At 43.5% G+C, this 23,196-nt stretch overlaps 1 protein-coding gene across 1 annotated transcript in view; it reads right to left on the bottom strand.

Annotated features, from left to right (window-relative positions):
• Positions 1-253: 253 nt before the first annotated feature.
• MBOAT1 (membrane bound O-acyltransferase domain containing 1) overlaps positions 254-23,196 on the bottom strand; it is a 105,231-nt gene continuing 82,288 nt past the window's right edge. Inside the window, exons 11-13 of the mRNA XM_040353782.1 lie at positions 13,447-13,579; positions 3,885-4,036; positions 254-1,126 (exon numbers count right to left, since the gene is read on the bottom strand). Coding sequence (XP_040209716.1) covers positions 958-1,126; positions 3,885-4,036; positions 13,447-13,579 — 454 coding nt within the window. The 3' untranslated portion in view covers positions 254-957. The remainder of the gene's footprint in view (positions 1,127-3,884; positions 4,037-13,446; positions 13,580-23,196) is intronic.

The raw sequence follows: 23,196 nt of genomic DNA on the forward strand, positions 1-23,196 counted from the left end.
TCTCTCTTGGCAACACATATATTCTGACATACTTTGCACTCTTCCCAACAAGGCTGTTGTGCTCTAAATCTAACAATGTAAGTTACTGGTCTGCCTGCAGGTGCATTCCTTTCAGTGAGTGGCTCTGACTGTACAGTGAGCTTTGTTTTTAGCAAAGACCACATGATCGACATCTAAGCTTTAGTCATATGACCACCAGTGGGGTGAAGATTATGTGTAGCTTTTTAGGATTATCAGGCCACCATTTATAAACTGTATGACCTTGTACAGCCTAGCTGATTTATTATTGCAAGGTTTACCCATAAGTCATTTTGATGAGATTTTCTTATTTTTACATGCTTGCACTTAAAAATTGTTATTACATTTAATGTAGCGATTTGTAGATTATCTGCAACAATTATTTTTTTAACCACGTGTTGAAATATCATGTACACAGAGGCTTATGCTGTGAGAGGAAGAAGCAATAAAACACGGCCATTGTGTAGCACTGTAAATTAGGAGGCTAATATGGACATATAACTAAATAGTTTTAAATTATACACAAAAACAGTTTTAAAAACATTGATCTATATTGAAAAGATTATTTACATCCACCTGTTCTTTTTACAAGTATGCATATAAAAAAAAATGATAGAACTATGCCTTCCCTTTAAGGGAAATGTTGCCAGATTCATCATTATTACAGTAGTGTGCAGATGCCCGTTAAGAACTTTGTTATAGTGGATAGTCCATAGTGAATGACAGCGTTGGCTTACACCAGGACACCATTCACATAACTGAAATGTTTAGTATTAAAATTTTGAAAGTTTAAGTCCATTAAATACAAAAAAATAAAATAACAAAAATAAAAATAAAATAAAAAAAGATCTGACACTGGGATACTGGGCCGTCCAGTATTCCCAGTCTTTGGTGTGAGCAAACACGTATTGTGTATAAAGTCCATTGTCCATTTGTCATTCATCTGGAGTTATTGTTCATGTGCTTGAAGGGTTCCTTTTCTTCCAAATGATTGGTTGTGGATAAAGGAGTCTTTTTAGAGTAATATCGCTGTCTGTCCTTTGATGGCTTGTTGGGCAGAATAATAAGCACAATAACAACAGCAATATGGAAGTAAAAATAGAATGACCTAGGCAAAAAGAAAAAGAAATGATGTTTAATTTCACAAAAATTCTATTTCTGAGATGACCTGAACATTTTCATTGTGATGAGTGGACACAGCTTAAGTCTGGCCATACAGGATGGAATCTGATTGCACAACCTTTAGATTTACCATGTAATAGAAGGGAAAAAATGAAATAAAAGAAAGAACAAAATCGGGATTTGGTAGAATTGCCTTCTGAACATTTCCTGTTTTTTGTTACCTAGCTAATTCAATAAAGAAAAAAAAACAACGTGTACAAACACATTTCATTCAGAGTTTTAGTCTTTTTTTTTTCTTTTTTTATTACTCTACAAAACTTTATTTGAAATCTGATTGGTTACTGTATTTTACAACACCTTGCACTTTATCACAATATTTTACACTTCTCCACCTTTGTCACAATTAAAAAAAAAATACGGTCGTGCAGGGCTCCGCTGCCCACCTGTCCATTCAACATGTTCTGTGAATGGAAAACTACAAGTCCTGACAGCCTTAGCAGCTGTCGGCTTGTAGTTTTTAATTACCTACCACAGCTCTGTGGTAGTGCATTGATTCTTCCAGACAGCTTGCTTGTACGAGGTCTTGACAGGTCTGCAGGAGACTTGAATAGCATCAGTGATGTGCAATGCTTTACGGGCTCTTGCAACAAAAAATAATAAATGCAATTTTTTTCAAAAAAATTTGCATTCATTTATTTCTGATCAAAAGGTGAACCTATCCTTCAAATGAATGGGCTGATGATGCACCAGGATGGAAAAAGAAAAACACACACACCTTTTTTCTGAATCAGTACACCACAATACACAGTAATATAATACTGTGACTTGTGATTGTAAAGCAGATACTTTGTCTTAGGGTCACAATACATGTTACAATCTTGACATACAATCAATTTTAGCTTTCCCAAAACTATGTAATATGAGCACATACGGAAACTATCCAATTAATCTATATTCATTCAGGGAAGCCCCTGTACTACATAGTTGTTGGTATATCAAAAAGGAAGTTGTATGACCAAATTGTAATGTGTATGGTGAGCTTAAGTGCTTTGGGGTGCCACTGAAAATGAATTGCACCACAATGCACTAACCTGTAAGGTCAGTCTTAGCAACTGACTGTTTTAAAGAATTTCTAATTAGAGGGTCTATTTGCCAGGTCCTTGTGCATTGCATCTGCATTGTCAATGTAGTCAGAAGCTACAGCTCAATGCACTTTTTCCACCTGGGTAACAATTATCAGGAATCAATAACCTATGCTGAGCTCATTGAGATATGTCGATCAAGTAAATTAGCTAAAAATTCATCACAAATTGGGCTGCTTGTTTTTAATGTGCTTTTGGGACCCCACAGGTCTGCAACAGATTTACAACTGAAGAGGAGACACATTTTTACTCAAACATATGCACAATTAAGTGGTTGGAGTAGGTTTTTTTCTGTTGCAGGGCTATTATACTTGGGGTGATTGTAGCCGTATTAGTGTAAATGTGATAGAGAGAATTGAGTACTGTCCATGATACTTTTTTTATTTGCACCAACATATAATTTTCCATGGACGAGCTTTCAAAGTGTCCCCTTCTTCAAGGTCCAAGCAGTACTGATTCACAAAAGTTTTAGCAGAAGGTGAAATGTTAAAACAAAAAAATGTATACAAAGCGGTTAAAGGGTAATTTATGACTGCAGCTGCCCAATTATAATAAATCTGTCTCACTGCTCCTGCCTAGCATTGTCTGCCTGTGCAACAGAACTGATAAATGTCCCCTATTGTCTTTAGCCCTTGTTCACATTGGTACGATTTGACATGTCAAATTGGCGGCAATTGGTAGCAATGGCATCGTCCTAATCAATGCGACGCATTTGCGACGCCACACGATTTCAAAAAGTAGTTTCTGTAATACTTTTTGCGATTTCGGGCTGCGATTTACATTGACATCTGTGCAGAAACCTGCACAGATGTCTCTGAAATCGCGGCCGAATTCGGGACTGACATGCGGGAGTGAAATTGTGCGAGTTCAGCTAAACTCGCACGGCTTCATTGCCACAGCTCAGTGTGAACCCGGGCTAATGCCTGTGTATACAGAACATTATGCCAGGTAAACACAGGCCGAAAACTGAAAGAACAGGCTAACTTTCAGCCCAGTCTGACAGATGCCAGTCTCACGATCGGCTTCTGTCAAATGGGCATACTAGAAAACCAGCATCCGATCTGCATTAGATCAGAGCTGGCAGCCAATGGCTGCCAGTGCTGATCAGTGTGTTCTGGCAGAGTGCGGTCCCCCTGTCAGAACCCAATAGCACAGCAGATTGCTACTAACATCACTTGCGTTAGTAGTAGTAGTACAGCGATCTGTCAGTTTTTTTCGTTCAGCCAGTTGGGTTTAACAAGAAAAACGTATAGTGGGTACCAGGCTTTAGTCTGTCCACATCATTGTAATCATGTATGTAGGCAGGCCACTATATCTGTATGGATTCAATGGTACAATTGTAAAGTGTTGGGGAGGAAGGCTGCAGTGCTATTAGACAAAGAGAGCAACATGTCTACCTGTGTTTTTAGGCCTCCCATCTGTTGTCCCAGTATAGAGTTTAGCACCAAGAAACCAGACCACAACTTCCAATAAAAAAAAAAACTGATGAAATGTAAATGTACTCATGCAGATCACCTCTACTTAATGATTAATAAAAGCTTTACACACCGAGATAAGTCATTCTGCACTAAACAATACCAGTGTATTAACATGGATACATACTTGTACATTTTAAGGCTAGGCGCCATAGCCAGGAAGAAAAAAGGGGCAATAGTGTAGGAGATGGCCATCTGGGTTACAGTCCATGTGATGATGTCATACCCAAGTTTACGCACTTTCGAAGTAATGAAGTACTGACGGAAATTATTTCTTACCTGAAATTTGAACACAGTTTATGTTAAGTTTAATGCTTTTCCCTGTAGGACAATACTGTTATTCCAAACCCAAAATAACTGCTTTGAACAGGTTTAGTCAGTGTTCTCTGTCTAGAATGTGCACAAAATAGTTTATCTCAAGAATGTTAATGTGGTAGAGCATGCCTTCCAGTAATAAGCACTGATTATATCGCATTAGAAAAAGGCAGAACTGCTTCTGTTCCTGTTTGGTGTGCAATGGACACAAAGAAACAACAAAAGTCTAATTGCTTGTTATAAAAAGCTAGGTTGTCTAATGCCTCGTACACACGGCCGGACTTTCCGAGAAAAAAAGCCTGTCTGATTTTTTTTCTCGGAAAGTCCGGCCATGTGTAGCCTCCATCTGACTTTTTTTCTCGGAAGTCCGACGGACCATAGATAGAGAACCTGTTCTTTTTTTGTCCGTCGGACTTCGAAGCATTAAAGTGAACCAACCATTTCTTGGTTTATAACAGGGGTATTGAATTAAAATTCATGGAGGTACAGTCAGTAAAAAAATCAGAATCCCCCCCCCCCTCAACTGTCCTGAGCTCGCCCCCCAACTGTCCTGAGCTCGCCCCCCAACTGTCTTGAGCTCGCCCCCCAACTGTCCTGAGCTCGCCCCCCAACTGTCCTGAGCTCGCTCCCCAACTGTCTTGAGCTCGCCCCCCAACTGTCCTGAGCTCGCCCCCCAACTGTCCTAAGCCCCTCCATTACAATTTTTTGCAATCCCATTAATGTCCTCAGCCCCCCTTTACATCACCCCTTACACAGACAGGGAGCACAGGAGTCACAGCATGTTTGGCTAGAGCAGTGTTTCCCAACTCCAGTCCTCAAGGCACACCAACAGGTCATGTTTTCAGGCTTTCCATTATTTTGCACAGGTGATTTGATCAGTTTCACTGCCTTAGTAATTACCACAGCCGTTTTATCTGAGGGAAATCCTGAAAACATGACCTGTGTGCCTTGAGGACTGGAGTTGGGAAACACTGGGCTAGAGGGTGGGAGCTGCAAACTGGTGATTGGCTGCTAGCATCCTAGCAACCAATCACCTGCTTGATAACTAGGGCAGCCCCTGCCCTACATCCAGAGCTGTCCCACCTCCCACTGTCGGCTCTGTGAGAATGACAGTCACATCGGCGGCATCTCTAGGCAGAATGGTTCCTAAGTGGCGGTACTGTGGCGCTCCAGTTTGCCATTTAGTGATGCCTAGTCTATAATGTTTCTAAAACTGGGTACACATGAAGCATAATTCATCCAATTAAGCAATAACCAGACACATTTTGATCTGTTTCTCTGCTCAACAGAAACGCTATCATTAGACTGGATTCTGTCATAAAACCAGCATTCGATCAGATAATAAATGTTTGTTCTTGGGTTTAATACCGCTTCTATAGTAATTTTTATCAAATCATAGCATAGCTAAAATAAGTATCTGAATATTTGAATCCATTCATGTGTATAACAAATGTGGACAGATTGGCTAGCTGTTCAGTCTGGTAGAGTTACTGATAAACCCAGCTATGGTGGAGCATCAAGCCTATGAACGCAGCTCAATAGCTGCCATCTAAACTAAAGCAACTTTTTTTTTTTTTTTTTTGCTTTCAATAGATTTTTATTTTTCCAAATATAGAATACAATTACAGTATGACCAAAGGCCGTGTCTACAACATCAAAACATTCAACAAATAAGGCAAAATGTCAGCAACAAGGCCTCAACCGACTTCATATTGCCCGATTGTAGGCTGATTAACCTCTTGACCACCGCCCCATGTCAAAAAGACGTCCTCTTTTTAAAGTTGAATATCTCGATAACGGCAGCAGCTGCTGCCACAACCGAGATATTCATCTTTTCAGGGGGCGGTGGTGTACACGATAACGGCGGTCTCCGTGGCGGATTCGCCGCGAGATCGCCGTTATCGGTGGCGGGAGAGGGCCCCTCCCGCCGCTCTCCCGCGCCCTCCGCCGCTTACCGGAGCCGTCGGTAGCGGCGGAGGGGATCGGATGTGTCCGGCAGCTGAGCGGGGACGGGACTGAAGGAGAAATCTCCTTCACCCGTCCTCATAGCTCTGCTGGGCGGAAGTGACGTCAAAACGTCAGTCCCGCCCAGCCTCTTAAAGAAACATTTTTTTTTTTTGTCATTTGAAAAAATGACATTTTTTTTTTTTTATTTTTTTTTTTTGCATTTAAGTCTAATTATGAGATCTGAGGTCTTTTTGACCCCAGATCTCATATGAAAACGGTATTCAAACCACACAAGTGAGGTATCGCCGCGATCGTTAGAGTGAGAGCAATAATTCTAGCCCTAGACCTACTCTGCAACTCAAAAAATGCAACCTGTAGAATTTTTTAAACGTCGCCTATCGAGATTTTTAAGGGTAAAAGTTTGACGCCATGCCACGAGCGGGCGCAATTTTTAAGCGTGACATGTTGGGTATCATTTTACTCGGCGTAACATTATCTTTCACAATATATAAAAAAATTGGGCAAAATGTATTGTTGTCTTATTTTTTAATTCAAAAAAGTGATTTTTATCCAAAAAAAGTGCGCTTGTAAGACCGCTGCGCAAATACGGTGTGACAAAAAGTATTGCAATGACTGCCATTTTATTCCCTAGGATGTCTGCTAAAAAAAATATATATAATGTTTGGGGGTTCTGATTAATTTTCTAGCAAAAAAATTGTGATTTTCACATGAAGGAGAGAAGTGCCAGAATTCACCTGGTGGGCAAGTGGTTAAAGGAAATATACGAGCTTGCTAACAGGGGAAGGGGAGGGAAAAAAAATGAATATAGTAGTCACTCGCTCAGGGGAGTCCTACCTGTCCTGGGCACCCCTAATGGGATCATTCTGTGCCCCGGCCAGGCCCCCCCCCCAATCCACCCCTCCAATAAAAGCATACGTAAGAAAATTAGTGGGTTCGAATTTGACTTCACTGCACTTCTAGCTTGTACTTACGAATTCAATTAGGCCTATAGTGTTGCCAAATTGTTTTTTATAAAAAAACGAATATAAAACATTACCCTTAAGTCAAACAACTATCTTAAAAGGATAAGAGGTAGGAAAGAGAAAGAGAAATGGGGGGAAGAGAAAAAGAAAGGGAAGGGAGCATGTGCCTAACTAGAGCTGGAGGATGCAGGTTGCCCAGGGTGTACCCCAGTATCTAGAGATAAACCACAGTGGGACGCCCATGGTTCCCATACAGCTTCAAATTTTTGTTTCGTGTTAGATAGAATGCTGGCCAGCTTTTCCTGCATCATGATCCACAAAATCTTGCGGTTTACCGCTTTAATGGAAACCCTGGGTTGTTTCCAAGCCCTAGCGATGGTAATTTTACCCCCGAGGAGCATAAATCGGATCAGCTTCTGATTGGGCTTGGATATACCCGGAATCCGAGCGTTTAGGAGAGCAACAGATGCTGACCTGGGGACCGAGCATTTAGTGACTGTGTAGATGAGGTTAAAAATCTTCTTCCAGACTGGTCTAATTCGGGGGCATTCCCACCAGACATGCACCATCGAACCCAGGAGTTGGCATCCTCTAAAACAACTGGGATCTGATGATGGGTAGATGGCCGCAAGTCTGGCGGGAGTCATATACCACCTCATGAGAACTTTTAAGTTTGCTTCAATCAAGGAAGTATTTAAGATACCCTGAAATGAATCAAAGCAAGCCGCTTGCCAGGTCTCCAGGTCCCATTCAAGTTGGAGGTCGGCCTCCCATGCCATCATGTAGGAAGACTTCTCGGTCGGGCGAGTGAGGGAAGAGTAGATGACAGATATCCCTCCCCTTTGTCCCATGGCCTGCCCGCACCAGAGCTCGTAGTCTGTGAATTTGGGAGGTAGAGGTCTCTCCGTCCATAGAGTGTGTAGGAATTGTGATATCTGTCTGAATCTGAATTTTTCAGTGTCAGGGAGATCCAACTTGGTTAAACACTGGTCTAGGGTAAGAGGGCCCTTGGTTGTGAAATAGTGTCCTATGCGGTACAGGCCCTTGTCCAACCACCAACTGAAGGCCTTATTGTCCATTCCAGGTGGAAAATTTGGGTTTTGAAATACATTGGCTAGAGGTTGCGCTTTCGAAACCAGGGCTGGAAGGTGACGGATTCTATCCCAAAGGGCGTAAGATTGAGAGAGGGAGGGGGACAAAATGGGTGGTCTTCTCTTTTGGGGGCACCAAAGTAAGTAGTCTAGGGAAAGATGGGGGACAGCCTGTTTCTCTATATGGACCCAGTCCGGTTTATCAAATTTGGAGTAAACTACTGATAGTTGAGCCAGCCTCGCGGCTAAGAAGTACTTATATAGATGCGGTAATCCCAGCCCCCCTCTTTTCCTATGGTTATATAGGGTGTTTTGGGGGATTCTGTAACCTGACTTGCCCCAGATGAATTTGAGTATTTTGCTTTGTAAAGACTGCAACTGGTCTTTTCTGATGGAGATGGGAAGGGAGCGAAATAGATATAAGATTCTAGGAAGCAAGGTCATCTTTATAGAGTTAATTCTGCCTAGCCAGGAAAGTTCATATTTGGCCCAGTTATTCATGTCTGCTGTAAGTTTTCGGTATAGGGGAGGATAATTGTTTGTGTATAGGGATTCTGTACGCGCTGTTAAGGAAATCCCTAGATATTTGATGGATGAGGGACACCATTCAAATTTGAATGACTGTTGGAGGAGGGATACTGTGGAAGGTGGGAGGGACACATTCAAGGCTTGTGATTTGGCATAATTAACCTGAAGCCCAGAGATTTTAGAGAATTCTGAAATTACCCTGTAGAGGTTTGGTAAGGAAGTAATGGGAGAGGTAAGAAATAATAGTAAATCATCGGCAAAGAGCCCACATTTATGAATTTGATCTCCGCATGATACACCCAAAACGTCAGGGTTCTGTCGGATAGCTATTGCCAGGGTTTCAATTGCCATTGCAAAAACGATTGGGGAGAGAGGGCATCCCTGTCTGGTACCCCTAGCTATGTCTATTGGGGAAGAATAGTACCCTTGGATTCGGATTAGGGCCTTGGGGTTGGAATAGAGAGCTTGTATCACCCCCAGGAATCTCGGGCCAAAGCCCCATCGCTCTAGTAGGGGGAGGAGATATTGCCAGGACACAGAATCAAAGGCCTTCTGCAGATCAAGTGCTAGGAGAAAGCCTTGTTGTTTCGGACCTCTGTCCCAGTTGGATTGCAAGATTGAGACAATGTCTACTGCCCTTCTCACTTGATCTGGGCCTTGTCGACCTGGGATAAACCCAACTTGGTCCTTGTGAATATATTTACCAATGAAAGAGGAGATGCGGACAGCTAGAATTTTTGTAAGAATTTTTAGGTCATTATTTATCAGGGATATGGGGCGGTAATTACAAACTTCTTCTAGATTTTTCTCCGGTTTTGGAATAACCGTAATGTATGCAGTATTCAGTTGTGTACCCAAGGGGGAGCCTTGAGTCTTGAAATTAAAAAAGTTTGTCATATGTGGGACTAGGGTATCTGCAAATGTTTTATAATAGGGGACTGATAGACCATCTGGGCCTGGGGCTGAACCCTTACGGAGGCCCTTGATTACTGTCGCCACCTCCTCAACCGAAAAAGGTGCTTCCAACCTGTCTCTATGTTCTGTGTCTAAGGATGGGATGGATAGGCTGTCCAGGAAATCGTCGATCGAGTCCCTGGGAAGCTGTGGAGGAGCACTATACAGGTTAGAATAGAATGTTTGAAATGCTTCCAGAATCTTTTTTGGATTGGCCGTAGGTTCTTGACCCGCTATGCGTATCTTGGGCAAGGAATGAAACCTTGTTTTAGGGGACAATTTGGTCGCTAACATCTGACCTATCTTTTCTTTTTGGGTGTAAAACTTATTGCCACTCCAGCGGAGAGATCTCTCCGCTTTTGTTGTGAGAACTAAATTAAGTTCTAGTCTCAGCTTGTCAATATTCTCTAGTAAGGCTAAAGACGGTTTCTTTTTGTGTTGTGCCCTTAGGGTCCTGTATGACCTCTCCAATCGCACAACGTCCGCTTCGTGTTCTCTTTTGATTCGTGTGGAGATCTGAATAATTTTACCTCTAATACAAGCTTTATGGGCTGCCCATAGGGTCTCTGCGGAGATATCCTCAACATTGTTAATTGTGAAATATTCTTGAAGAGCTTTATTGATTTCTGTTGTTGTGGTTGGATTGGAGAGAATGGACTCGTTTAGCCGCCAATGTCCACTCTTTGCCATACCGGCTATAGTGCGTATGGACATGATGACCATGGAGTGGTCAGACAGGACCGTGTCTCTGATTTGGGCCTTGATCACTGCCGGAAGGACAAATGAAGGAATTAAAATATGGTCAATCCTGGCATAGGTATTATGCGGGTGAGAGTAATGGGTGTAGTCTCTCTTTGAAGCATTAGACTCCCGCCAGACATCCGTCATCCCCCTGTCATGGAGTAATTTGGCAATTTTCAGGCTGACCCTAGTGGGTCTAGTAAGTTGGGCAGATGGAGGTTTGGATTTGTCCAAACCTTGGTCAAAAGCCACATTGGAATCCCCCCCCCAAATGACTGTGCCTTCCATAAGGGGGGTTACAGTATCCAAGATTAGTTGGAAAAACTTGTCTTGCCCTTTGTTGGGAGAATAGTATGAGACCAGGGAGTAAAGATGACCCTCAATTTTGCCCTTAACCAATATAAACCTTCCCTCTGGGTCTTTGAAGTCAGAGAGATATTCAAAGTTACAGGATTTGGAGAGAAAAATTGCAACCCCTTTAGTTTTATTCTCAGCATTAGCCAAATAGAAAAGGGGAAAATGAGAGTGGACAAATTTGGGACTGTACCGCCCAGGAAAGTGGGTCTCTTGTATCATGAGGATGTCAAGTCCGAGCGCTTTGTAACTATCAAAGATCTTTCGCCTTTTGACGGGGGAGTTCAGGCCCTGAACATTATGTGTGGCTATTTTGAGGGAGCTCTGTACGTGATCAGCCATGGGGATCCGAAAAGTCACTGTGTCTGTCTCCACCTCCACTCACCCTTAGATGTCTTCCGCTCTCCCAAACCTGCCAGCTGTCAGGATGGACATCAGGCAGCCAGGTGAACACCCTTTGTTCGTAGGTAATGCAAGCTGTAAAATATTGAAAGGTTAGGCACATGTGGGAAAGGCAAGGAACAGAAAAGGAAAGAACAGAATCGAAAGAGAAAAAGAGATGAAAGGAAGGTCTCCCAATCCAACTAAAGGAGAATAGGTAAAAAAAGCGAAAATACATTCTCGGGGGGGGGGGGGGGGTTGGGAGACGCCCTCGAGAACTTCTACCAAGGTAGAACAAGTCAAGCTTGCTCCAGGAGGGAACAAGCGACCTCGCCCCCAGAGACCTTCTGGAGTCTGAGGGAAAGGCGGAGGTACATGGGGCCCACCCCAGCCAGGGCGCCCCTGAAAAAATGCATGAAACAATTTTCAAAAACAGTAACTGGAAGGAATCAAGTAAGTCAAGACCCAGTTCGGTCGGATCTAGGTCCGACCCGAAAGTCCCCCCGTCCTCCGCTCTGAGGGAATCGAGGAGGGAGGGACCCCAAAATCAAGGTGGGGACATCCCCCTGCAAAAAAAAAAAAAAGAGGGGGCCGATCTTTTAAGGAAGTGAAGTAACGGTGTAATAGCAAGTGTCCAAGAAATTGTTAAGCTGATCAGAGAAAGTCTAATCCTCATGCTTAGGTCCATCCGAGATCCTCTAAAGTTCAAGGTGAATATGACCAATGTGTCAACCAAGGTCAGATGGGTCCGCCGTCTCTAGCCTTCTTGGACTTTGACCTGGTCCAGAGCAGGGATTGAGGACTGGTGGGGGTCGGTCTCTTGGAAGTATTTGGAATACTATGAGAAGTATCCATGGCGGGTTCTTGCGATATGAGCTTAAGGCGTAGAAGTAATCTTTCACCATCAGGGAAAGTGGAAAAGGAGTAATTCTTCCCTTTTTCTGAGAACTTGACCGCAAAGGGGAATGCCCATTTATATTTTATATCCTTTTGGGCCAGGACTAGAAGTAGCGGTTTCAATGACCGTCTTCGCTGCATTGTGGAGGGAGAAAGGTCTGCGTATATTTGGACGGGATGACCTTGACACAAAACATTGGGCACAGAACGTGCTAGTCTCATGACTTCATCCTTTACTGCGTAAAAGTGAGGTTTGGCGATGATGTCCCGCGGTAAGCCGTCCTTTCTGGGTGGCCCCAGGGCTCTGTGGGCTCTGTCAAGCTCTAGGCGGTTTTGAGGAATGTTAGGGATCAGACCCTGGATCACATTTTGTACCGCTGCTGGAATGTCAGTGATGGATTCAGGCAGACCTCTGATCCGGATATTATACCTCCTGGATCTGTTCTCCAATTCGTCGATCCTGGAAAGGGCCACATCCAATTGCTCCTGTACTGTTTGGATATGCTCTGAGTTCTGGTTTGTGGCTGCCACAGTTTGATCAAGCTTGTTTTCTATAGCTTCAATTCTGGTGCCCAAATTCTGAAAATCTGCTTTTAATTCTCCTGTTATCTTGGTAGCAGTTTGAGAAAGTCCCCTATCCAGAAGTTCAGCCAGTGCCTGATATAAATCAGTCACTGAGAATGCAGAGGCTGCAGTCAGGGGGCTGACAGAGAATTGAGCAGCCTGATTTCCTATGTTAGGTCCCATGAGGGGAATTGCAAAGTCCTCCATATTACAGCCTACCAGGGGTTCTGCAGAATTTATTGAGGGGGGTATATCTTGCTGATTATTCACTTGAACCAGGGGGTTAAAAAGTAGGGGAGCCGCTTCTGAAAGATTCCTTCCCTCAGGCATCTCCTCAGCTCTGCTCTTGTGAGGTGCAGCAGCAGCAGCCATCTTGGATTTCTGCCGTTTTTTGCAGTGTTTTTAAACAGCAAAATAACAGCTTTAATGTGTCCCTTTAATTAATCCAAGTATATAGAGGGGTGCCCTGGTGTCTGGGGGTGCTGTGTGTAGCGGTGGCACGACTTCCAGACTGTTTTTGGCTTACTTACAGGCACCGCTGGACTGGGGTGGTGAGGAGCTCCCGGCTCAAGCAGCCATCCTCTGGGCTCCTCACATGCGCCTCCAACTAAAGCAACTTTATGTCTTTCGCTACATCTAGCATCATGACCAGTGAGGTTCAGCTTGAATCTACAGTATAATACACTTCAATTCTTACATGGATTGTGTCCAGTGAAGTGTTTTGCACTTTGCATTAGAGCTTCCGTCCACCACAGAGGGAAAGGAGCACTGTCCTACATGCAGCAACGCTCATCAGAGCTGAAGGAGGCAGCAGGTGTGAAGCTGTGGACGCAGCCCCCCCTGCCCACTTGTAAACGCAACCTGTCACCTGTGTGTATTGACATTGCCATTTTCTTACTGCTGTCATTTTTATGACTTGTAGCACAATACTCACTGCTCTTGCAGCCATCATCACAGGAATACCAGTAATGAAGGTGAAATAGTATCCAGGATAAACACCATGCCACAGTGCAGAGAGGAGAAATGTTAAAGCTGTGCGATACTTTGGAGCTCGGTCATAACAGACTCTGTAAAAACACAATAACCAGGTTACTAAAAAATTGCAATTGCATTTTACAGAAAATTACAGAGCTGCAGATTAAAAAAAGGAAAGGTAATTTTTAATAACATTCAATTAAAATATGACTTGTGCCGCAATTGTTTATACTATATCTTTTTTTTCCGTATTTGCTATTGTGGAGGTACCCTTTAGGTTCATAATTAACCAAACAGTCATACAACCCCTCAGAATACTGGATAGGTTTCAATATAACTCTGCAAATTCATAGGGATCTTTTACATTGTTTTCTTGTTAAGGAGATTACACCCAAAGTTCGATTAGCTGTACTTCTCCTGTGAATCACTGGAGTGCAGTTCGTTTTGCACTCCTGTAATCCTTTTTCAGCCGACAGTAGGCTGAAATCACAGAGCCGGTTCAGGCAAGATCGCGACACTGGAGTCAGGATCTGCGCACATGCCTGGACAGACACCTGGCTCAGCCTTAGTCGGCTGCTGCCCCCCTCTTCACAGCCCAGCGATCCAGTGAGCAAGGAGGGGGCAGAGCAGAGAGCAGTGACTGACAGTCAACAGCTCTCTGCAATGTTTGATCGCTTGGTTCTCAGTGTTAGAGCTGGCGGGGGACCGATGCTACATCCACCTGGCTCTGCGGCGCTGGAAAGAAGTTCACCTCTCCCCCTCCCTCCCTGCAATCTTCTGGCACACGTCACAGATCCCAGAAGATTGCCCAACCATTCACAGTGTGCAGCGTAGCTCAGGCATGCGCAGTGCGCACCGGGCTGTGAAGCCACAGTTAGAATGTTGACGCCTCGGAGAGGAGTGGGGCTTTGTGAGCCCGCATTGCTGGACCGTGGGACAGGTGAGTGTCAGCAGCTGAATTTTAAATGGGTGGAAGTCCACTTTAATGTATTCTTTGCATTAAGATAAAAAAACAGTGTGCAGAAGCCCCCCCCCCCAATACTTACCTGAGCTCCTTCGAGATCAAACGAAGTTGCTGGAGTGTCTCAGTTGTCTGTGACTCCTCTCGTTATTGGCTGAGACAGCAGTGCGGCGCCGCCGGCTCTCGCTGCTGTCCATCAAAGTCAGTCGGTCAATAAGGAGAGAAAGAGGGCAGGGTAGGCCGTGGCTCTGTTTCTGAATGGACACAGGGAGCTTTAACTCGGCTCGGGTGCCCCCATAGCAAGCTGCTTGCTGTTGGGGCACTCAACAGGAAAAACGGGGCCAGGAGCACCGAAGAGGGACCCAAGAAGAGAAGGATCCAGGCTGCTCTGAGCAAAACCAACTGCACAGAGAAGGTAAGTATAATATGTTTGTTATTTTTAAGAAACCAGCAGGGTGGCTCAGGAAGCAGGAGGGTTAGGGTCAAGTTAGACTTTTACAACAAACATTGAGATTTGCTTATAAACTTGCTGGACCTACAGGTTGTGTTGACATGTTGTTTTCATGAAATTATCACTTTTGTATTGCTTCATCATATCATTGGATTTGTTTCATGGCATTACTCAAGTTTACTATCGGTTAACTTTAACCTGGAGCAAGCAACCAGTGACTAAAGTGAAACTTTAGTCAGAAAATGAAGTCCTGCTAGATCACTTCAAGCTGGCCCCTCATGCAGGTATAGCTGTTGATTGGTATAGTAGTTCATTAAAAGTTCCGGTGTGTAACTGAATGATCATATGAGGTACAAGCACACAGCTTAGAAAGAGAGTCTGCAAGAGCCCTGCATAGCACTCACAATCTGCTGATCGTGGGTGCAACGCTTTTCAGTTTTCCAATTAAAAAAAAAATAATTTTTTTGCTTGCAAAAAGACGTGCATTTATTTTATTTTTTTGAAAAGGTGAATTTATCCTTTAACCCAGGGGTCTCCAAATGTTTTACTTCAAGGGCCACATTGTATATTTTACACAAATTTGCAGGCCGATTTTGTGTTATCGTTCATATTCTCAGAAAAATGCCCAAAAAATCATAAATTCTGCCAGGGTAGGTAAACTTTTGAGCACAACTGTATATACACAGTATCTCACAAAAGTGAGTACACCCCTAACATTTTTGTAAATATTTTATTATATCTTTTCATGTGACAACACTGAAGAAATGACATTTTTCTACAATGTAAAGTAGTGAGTGCACAGCTTGTATAACAATGTACATTTTCTTTCCCCTCAACATAACTCAACACACAAACTGCAGGCTTTTTTTTTTTTTTTTTTTCATAATTTACAATTTTTATTACATTTTTGCATTTTCAATACAAAGGTATAAAACACAGTTGAGGGAGGAAAAAGGGGTGGTAGTAACAAACATCTCTGGAGAGGACATAGATAGCTTGATACATCAGGTTAAACATAATGTCCGGTGGCATAGTTAGCTAGGTCACAACTCTATAGAGCAGAGGGACACAATACTGGAAAAATAATAGTGAGTTTTTCTGTCAGATGTACCATTAGCATGTTCCGACATGTATAATTGTGTGACCTGCATTTCCAGAGATTAAAAAGAAGAGGGAAAAAAGAGAAACAAATGGGGGAGAAGGATATAGAAAAAGCTCCAATCAGTTGAGCTCATCTCTCCTGAGCTCCAGGTGCTTATGGTATACAGAGCGGGAGGGGGTCTCATGGAATCAGGGTGGATCCATCTGTGATGCATTTGCCTATATGTCTCAGTTTAATTCTCCCTGCTTGCCCTGTGTGATTCAGTCCTGGCTAACAGGTTATTGACGTGCTAATGTCCACTCACTATTTCTAAAGGTTAATTGATCTATTGTGTTGTGTGAAGGAGATCTGTGTTTAAGTGGCTTGTGTTAGTTATTCTGATTGATTCATTGTGGTAATTATCTCTCTATATGCGGGGTCGAGCTGTCTAGTTAATGTATTCAGTACAACTAGTACTCAGCGTCACTGATGTCATTGTCTAAAGGAAATGTGTTTTCAGACTCGGCTCCGTCGTGTCTGCCTAATCGTGTCTGCCTAATCATCTGTATGGAAGACCCAGTGTGAGGGGGCGGAGATTTGTCATTATAACAGTTTTGGAAATTACATATAAGCATATAAGCTGTGTGATATAACATATAATGATATAAGTTCGTGGAAGGATTGCTAGCAACAAAACCAAGCGGGTCATCATAGCAGAATCAATGGAGCTAGACCAGGAGGACGGGATTGCAGCAACGCCAGCAGTACAAGAGATGGAGACACCAGTGATTCAGGAGGAGGAATCGCCAGCCAACAAGCTAATGAGAGAGAAGCTAGCATGGTTCGGCCCGAACCCAACGCCGGATGTGGTGCTGAAAGTGATGGACCTGTTAGCGGAGGAGGCTAAACAAATAAGAGACAAACAAATAAGAGACGCAGAACTACAGGAGGCTAAACAAATAAGAGACGCAGAGCTACAGTTAAAACTGGCAGCAGTCCAACAAGCAGCCGCACATTCTCCAAACAGTGAGTACAGCACAGCAGACACAAGGAAGATTCCGTTTAGCGCTTTTAAAGCTTTTGATGAAAAGGACTGTGAAATTGATAACTACCTGGCAGATTTTGAGCGACAATGTAACCTGCACCGAATAGCTAGAAGAGAGTGGGTTTCAATATTGTCAGGCAAACTGTCAGGCAAAGCTTCTGATGCTTTCCGGGCCGTGCCAGATCAGGATATCCATAGCTACGCCAGGGTTAAAGAAGCGCTCCTGGCTCGTTATGCAGTAACCCCAGAGTCCCACCGACAGAAGTTCAGGGACTCACGCAAAACCACGAAAGACTCTTACGCGGAATGGGCATGCCAGTTGTCCCTGTCGGCCTCTAACTGGGTTAACAGCAGCCAGGCCACCACCACAGAGGACATTTTGCAACTAATGCTCCTGGAGCAATTTTACAATCACATCCAGACGGATGTCAAAGATTGGGTGAGAGATCGCAGGCCCATGACTCTACCAGAGGCCGCGAAGTTGGCGGATGAATATGCGGATACTCGCAAGACAAACCAGGTCACACCACGGGTACAACCTCCACGACCAACGGCGCCCTCACACCCACCAGCCACTAGATACCAACCTCCTAACAGACCGATGACATCTAGCCCTTGCTATCCACGCCAGGAGGACAACGAACAACGCTGCTTCCGGTGCAAACAGCTGGGTCACTTCAAGCAGAATTGCCCCATGAATGACAACACCAGGTCAAATTGGTCTCAACCTGGGTACCGCCCACCAGCAGCAGCCCATTGTGTAGACTCGGCTTGGGATCTCCAGGAGCTGGGTCCGGAAGAACCATTGGACACCATTTACGAAGTCCTCACGGTACAATCTGGTATTACGGACAACAGGGAACACCATTGTCAGCTGGTCATGGGCGACAGCCATGAGCCGGAGGGGCCCTGGAGGGAGCTGGGCAGAAAGAGGCACCGCCGGCTACCCCCCAAGAAGAAGAGGTCCTGGAAGCCGTATAACAAGCTGACCTGGGAGGATAAGAAGCGACTGGAGGAGAGGGAGTCGCAGCGGGCGTCCCAGATGCGGGCCGAGATGTTCGCCAAGGGCCCACCGGTGGCCCCTTACACCACCACCCAGTTCCTGATGATGAAGGACCACGTGGAGAGCCTGCAGGACATAAGCAAGCAGGAGCTGATCCGTGAGTACATAGAGCTGGAGGAGTGCATAAGCCGCATGAAGGAGGAGAACAACCACCTGAGTTCACAGCAGGCTGACCCCCCCAGGCTCCATGAACTGGAGATGGAGCTGGAGAAGCTCAAAGAGGAGAACTGGCGGCTGCGGAGGGAGCAGAGGGTAGCTGACCCTATGGGGCCCTGATTCCCCCCCCCCCCGAACTCTGAGCACCAGTGCTACAGCATTTCAACAAATATAACTTTTTCTTTTTATGAATCTCCTGTGATTGTCACTTCAGAGCCATAACCTGCCCCTCCCATAGCGGGACACCTAGATGGCGGCGCACAGACCCATTCGCCGTCTTCACACTGACTTCTGGTGACTCTGCAGATCGCACAAAGACTTGGGGACTGAACGGCGTGTGATCTGACGACCCGGTGGCATACCTGAGTCTGAAGCAGTTGCCAAGGGAGGTCAGTCACGCCAAACGGAGTTAACCTCGGACTAAAAGCTCTGAACCCGTCAACCCTACTGGACCAGGAAAGGTCCAACCGGGTTTGCCGGAGCAGGGAGAAAAAGGGGGGCCATTGTGATGCATTTGCCTATATGTCTCAGTTTAATTCTCCCTGCTTGCCCTGTGTGATTCAGTCCTGGCTAACAGGTTATTGACGTGCTAATGTCCCCTCACTATTTCTAAAGGTTAATTGATCTATTGTGTTGTGTGAAGGAGATCTGTGTTTAAGTGGCTTGTGTTAGTTATTCTGATTGCTTCATTGTGGTAATTATCTCTCTATATGCGGGGTCGAGCTGTCTAGTTAATGTATTCAGTACAACTAGTACTCAGCGTCACTGATGTCATTGTCTAAAGGAAATGTGTTTTCAGACTCGGCTCCGTCGTGTCTGCCTAATCATCTGTATGGAAGCCCCAGTGTGAGGGGGCGGAGATTTGTCATTGTAACAGTTTTGGAAATTACATATAAGCTGTGTGATATAACATTAAAGTCTGTCTTGTTCTAGCAGTAAGCCTGGACTCATGTGTGGCTTAATGGACGATCTCAGGAATATTCCTCCTAGTGAAATATTGGGTGATGTTCTTATGGAAGAAGGGAATCTTTGACGGGGATATCATACCAATACCGTCACACCATCCGTCAATGCCAAGGATCCCTTTGCAGGCTTTCTTGTGCATCATTTTTAGAAGAGGCTTCCTTCTGGGATGACAGCCATGCAGACCAGCTTGATGCAGTGCGCGGTGAATGGTCTGAGCACTGACAGGCTGACCCCCCACCCCTTCAACCTCTGCAGCGATGCTGGCAGCCCTCATACTTCTATTTCCCAAAGACAACCTCTGGATATGATACTGAGCACATGCACTCAACTTTTTTGGTGACCATGGTGAGGCCTGTTCTGAGTGGAACCTATCCTGTTAAACTGCTGTATGGTCTTGGTCACCATGCTACAGCTCAGTTTCAGGGTCTTGGCAATCTTCTTATAGCCTAGGCCAGTGGTGGTGAACCTTGGCACCCCAGATGTTTTGGAACTACATTTCCCATGAGGCTCAGCTACACTGCAGAGTGCACGAGCATCATGGGAAATGTAGTTCCAAAACACCTGGGGTGCCAAGGTTCACCATCACTGGCCTAGGCCATCTTTATGCAGAGCAACAATTCTTTTTTTTTCAGATCCTCAGAGTTCTTTGCCATGAGGTGCCATGTTGAACTTCCAGTGAGCAGAAATTACATTTTTGTTGCTAGCGGTTTAGACAATAATGGCTGTGTGTTAAGTTATTTTAAGGGGACAGCAAATTTACACTGTTATACAAGCTGTACACTCACTACTTTACATTGTAGAAAAGTGTAATTTCTTCAGTGTTGTCACATGAAAAGATATAATAAAATATTTACAAAAATGTGAGGGGTGTACTCACTTTTGTGATATACTGTGTATAAATATATATATATATATATATATATATATATATATATATATATATATTTTAGCAGACGCCTTAGTGACTAAATGGGTGGGATTTTTACACGTTAAAGAATTTTAATGCACACAAACACAGTATAGTAACCAATTTGGTAAAATATAAAAGAAGATATTACGCCTAGTAAATATATACCTACCATGTCACGCTTTAAAATTGCACAGGCTTGTGGAAAGGCAACAAACTACATTGCCATAAGCGAAGCTTTAAAGCCTTTACAAATTACCAGTTTAGAGTTAAAGGAGGTCTGGTGCTAGAGTTATTGCTCTCATTCTGATGTTCGCCTTTGTATGAAAGCACGAGGGGACAACATTTTTTTTCATTATTTGTTTTATTTTTTATTCACAGTTTATTTAAATCTGTTCACTTTTATTGCTGTTACAAGGAATTTAAACACCCTATGCAACAGCAGTAGGCATGTGACAGGTACTCTTTATGGAGAGATCTGGGGTCTATTCAACCCCAGACCTTTCCTCTGCCCAAAAGCATCTGATCACACCAAGATCAGTGTGTTCAGATCCTTTGTCCATTTAAAAATGGTGCGGTTTACACCTGGGATACTGGAAGTAACTTTGCTTCCTATTTCCTGTACCGGCTTTCATTTCGGGCTCGCCACCAATACACCTCCCGCCGCCTGTAAAAGCAATTCAGTGACTAATTAGTTGTTCAGATAGCTTTTAAAAGAAAGCCATCTGCCGGCTTTAAAAGAAGATACCAGGATTATGCCTGTAGCTGCAAGCATTGATCCCGGTACAACCACCTAAATCCAGAATGATATACAGGTATGTGACTTGGTGTTAAAGTGTTTGTTACCCTAAAAAAAAAAATAGATCGTGTTCCCTTAACCCCCCTGACGGTAAACCCGAGCGTGACTCGGGGTTGGTTTTCAATGCTAAGATCGGTAACCCCGAGTCACGCTCGGGGTGGACGTGCAGCGGCGCGTCTTACCTTTCGCTGGATCCACAGGCAAGTTACTCACCTTGTCCCTGGATCCAGCGATGCCACCCCGCTGTGTGAGCGAGCGGGACCTCCTCGCTCGATTCACAGTCCCCGTGTGCCGCCGATCTCCGTTCCCTGCGACGTTACAACGCACGGGGGCGGAGAACGGCGCCAAATTCAAAAAAGTAAACAAACACTTTACATACAGTATACTGTAATCTTATAGATTACAGTACTGTATGTAAAAAAATACACACCCCCCTTGTCCCTAGTGGTCTGCCCAGTGCCCTGCATGTACTTTTATATAATAAAAAATGTCATTTCTGCCTAAAAACTGTAGATTGTCCAAAAGTGTCCCTTTATGTCAAAAATGGTTTTAGATCAGCTAGAAAACAGCGATAATAAATTATAATCACTTGCAGAAATGTGCGATAGCGATTTGCGGGGAAATTCGTCATAAAAAAATAAAATAATGACAGCGACAATTCTGCAACTGCAAATTTCAGTGATTTTGAGTTGATTACATTATTGAATAATTTTTATTATAATTATATTATTATTTGTTATAATTATTTATAATTATTTATTATATTATAATTTATAATTTTGTTTTAAAAAAAAAAAATCATACCCGGGATGCCTACAAGACTCTTGCTTGGTCAGATTTAAGTGAGTTATTTCTAAAAATTACAGGCCTACAGTATAAAACGCCAATTTCCTTGCAAAATAATTGTACCGCTTTTGGTATGTAATTCCAGACAGAATCATACCGCCAGGCAGGTTAAAGCATGTTATACAGCACAATGCTTGTGCTGTATAATTTGGCACCCTGTATAGCCTAAAGTACCTGGCTGATACTGCCTCCCCCCCTGTAAACTGACCACGGTTCATCATGGCTACTAAACCCTGACACTGTGATCAGTTTACGTGCCTCCGTCATCCGCAGCCCTGCTCTGTCCTCCCCTCCCCCCCTCCCTCCCTGTCTGCTCGAGACACTGCCCTCCCCTCCACTCACGCTGCTATAAAAACTATGATTTATTCATCCCATCCCCTCTGTTATATAACAATATGTGCCCCAGTGTCTGATCTATATAAAAAAAATGCCAATTTGTACCTTATATCAGAGTATCTCCTGGCACTCAGATGACCGCTCGGCTCTCTCCTCCCCGGCTGACGCCAGCCGGGGAGAGGAGCGAACCGAGGAGTCACGTGAGCGCCAGTAGACACTCTGATATAAGTTACAAATCAGCATCTTTTTATATAGATTAGGAACTGGGACACATATTGTTATATAACATAGGGGAAGGGATAAATAAACCATAGTGTTAATTTTTGCAGCACATTTTGATTTAGTTTTAGGCCTGGTTCACACCTATGCATTTTTTTAGTGCTTTTCAGTTTTGCAGAAACACACTACAGTCTATTTCACATGGTTTCCTTTGGATGTAGTTCACATCTGTGCATTTTATGGAAAAGGCCATGGACTTTTTTCTGGTTTTTGGTTCCACAGACTTTAATGGATCAGAAATGCGTACTGAAAAATGAAAATGCACCTGGAATATGCAAACTGCAATTGTCTTTGTCGTATTTAGTCAACTAAAATATTCTTGCATTTAAGTCGACTAAAATGTATTACATTTTAGTCAACTAAAATCTCCAGTACATTTTAGTCAACTAAAACCATGTTAGTTGACTGAAACTCATTTTAGTTTAATTGTAATGCATTATTTAAGCATTTCTTTACAATTTCCAAACTCGCATACTCCTGGAGTGAAATATCGAATATGTTATTTATGGTATTAAGGTTTGAACGTGTACTACAGACCAATGTTAATTTTTACATCAAATTTCAATTTAGTTTTAGTCATACTCTTTTGACTAAAATGCTATTTTTGTTTTAATCGTATTTTATTCATCTCAATTGTTTTTTCGTTGACTAAAATAGTATTAATTTAAATTAGTCAACAAAAATGTTTTAGTCGACAAAATTAACACTGGGACATGCATGAGATAAGGTACAAATCGGCATCGTTTTTTTATATAGATCAGACACTGGGACACAAATTGTTATATAACAGAGGGGATGGAATGAATATATTATAGTGGC

Source organism: Rana temporaria, chromosome 5 (genome assembly GCF_905171775.1).
Source record: "Rana temporaria chromosome 5, aRanTem1.1, whole genome shotgun sequence".
NCBI classification, from domain to species: Eukaryota; Metazoa; Chordata; class Amphibia; order Anura; family Ranidae; genus Rana; species Rana temporaria.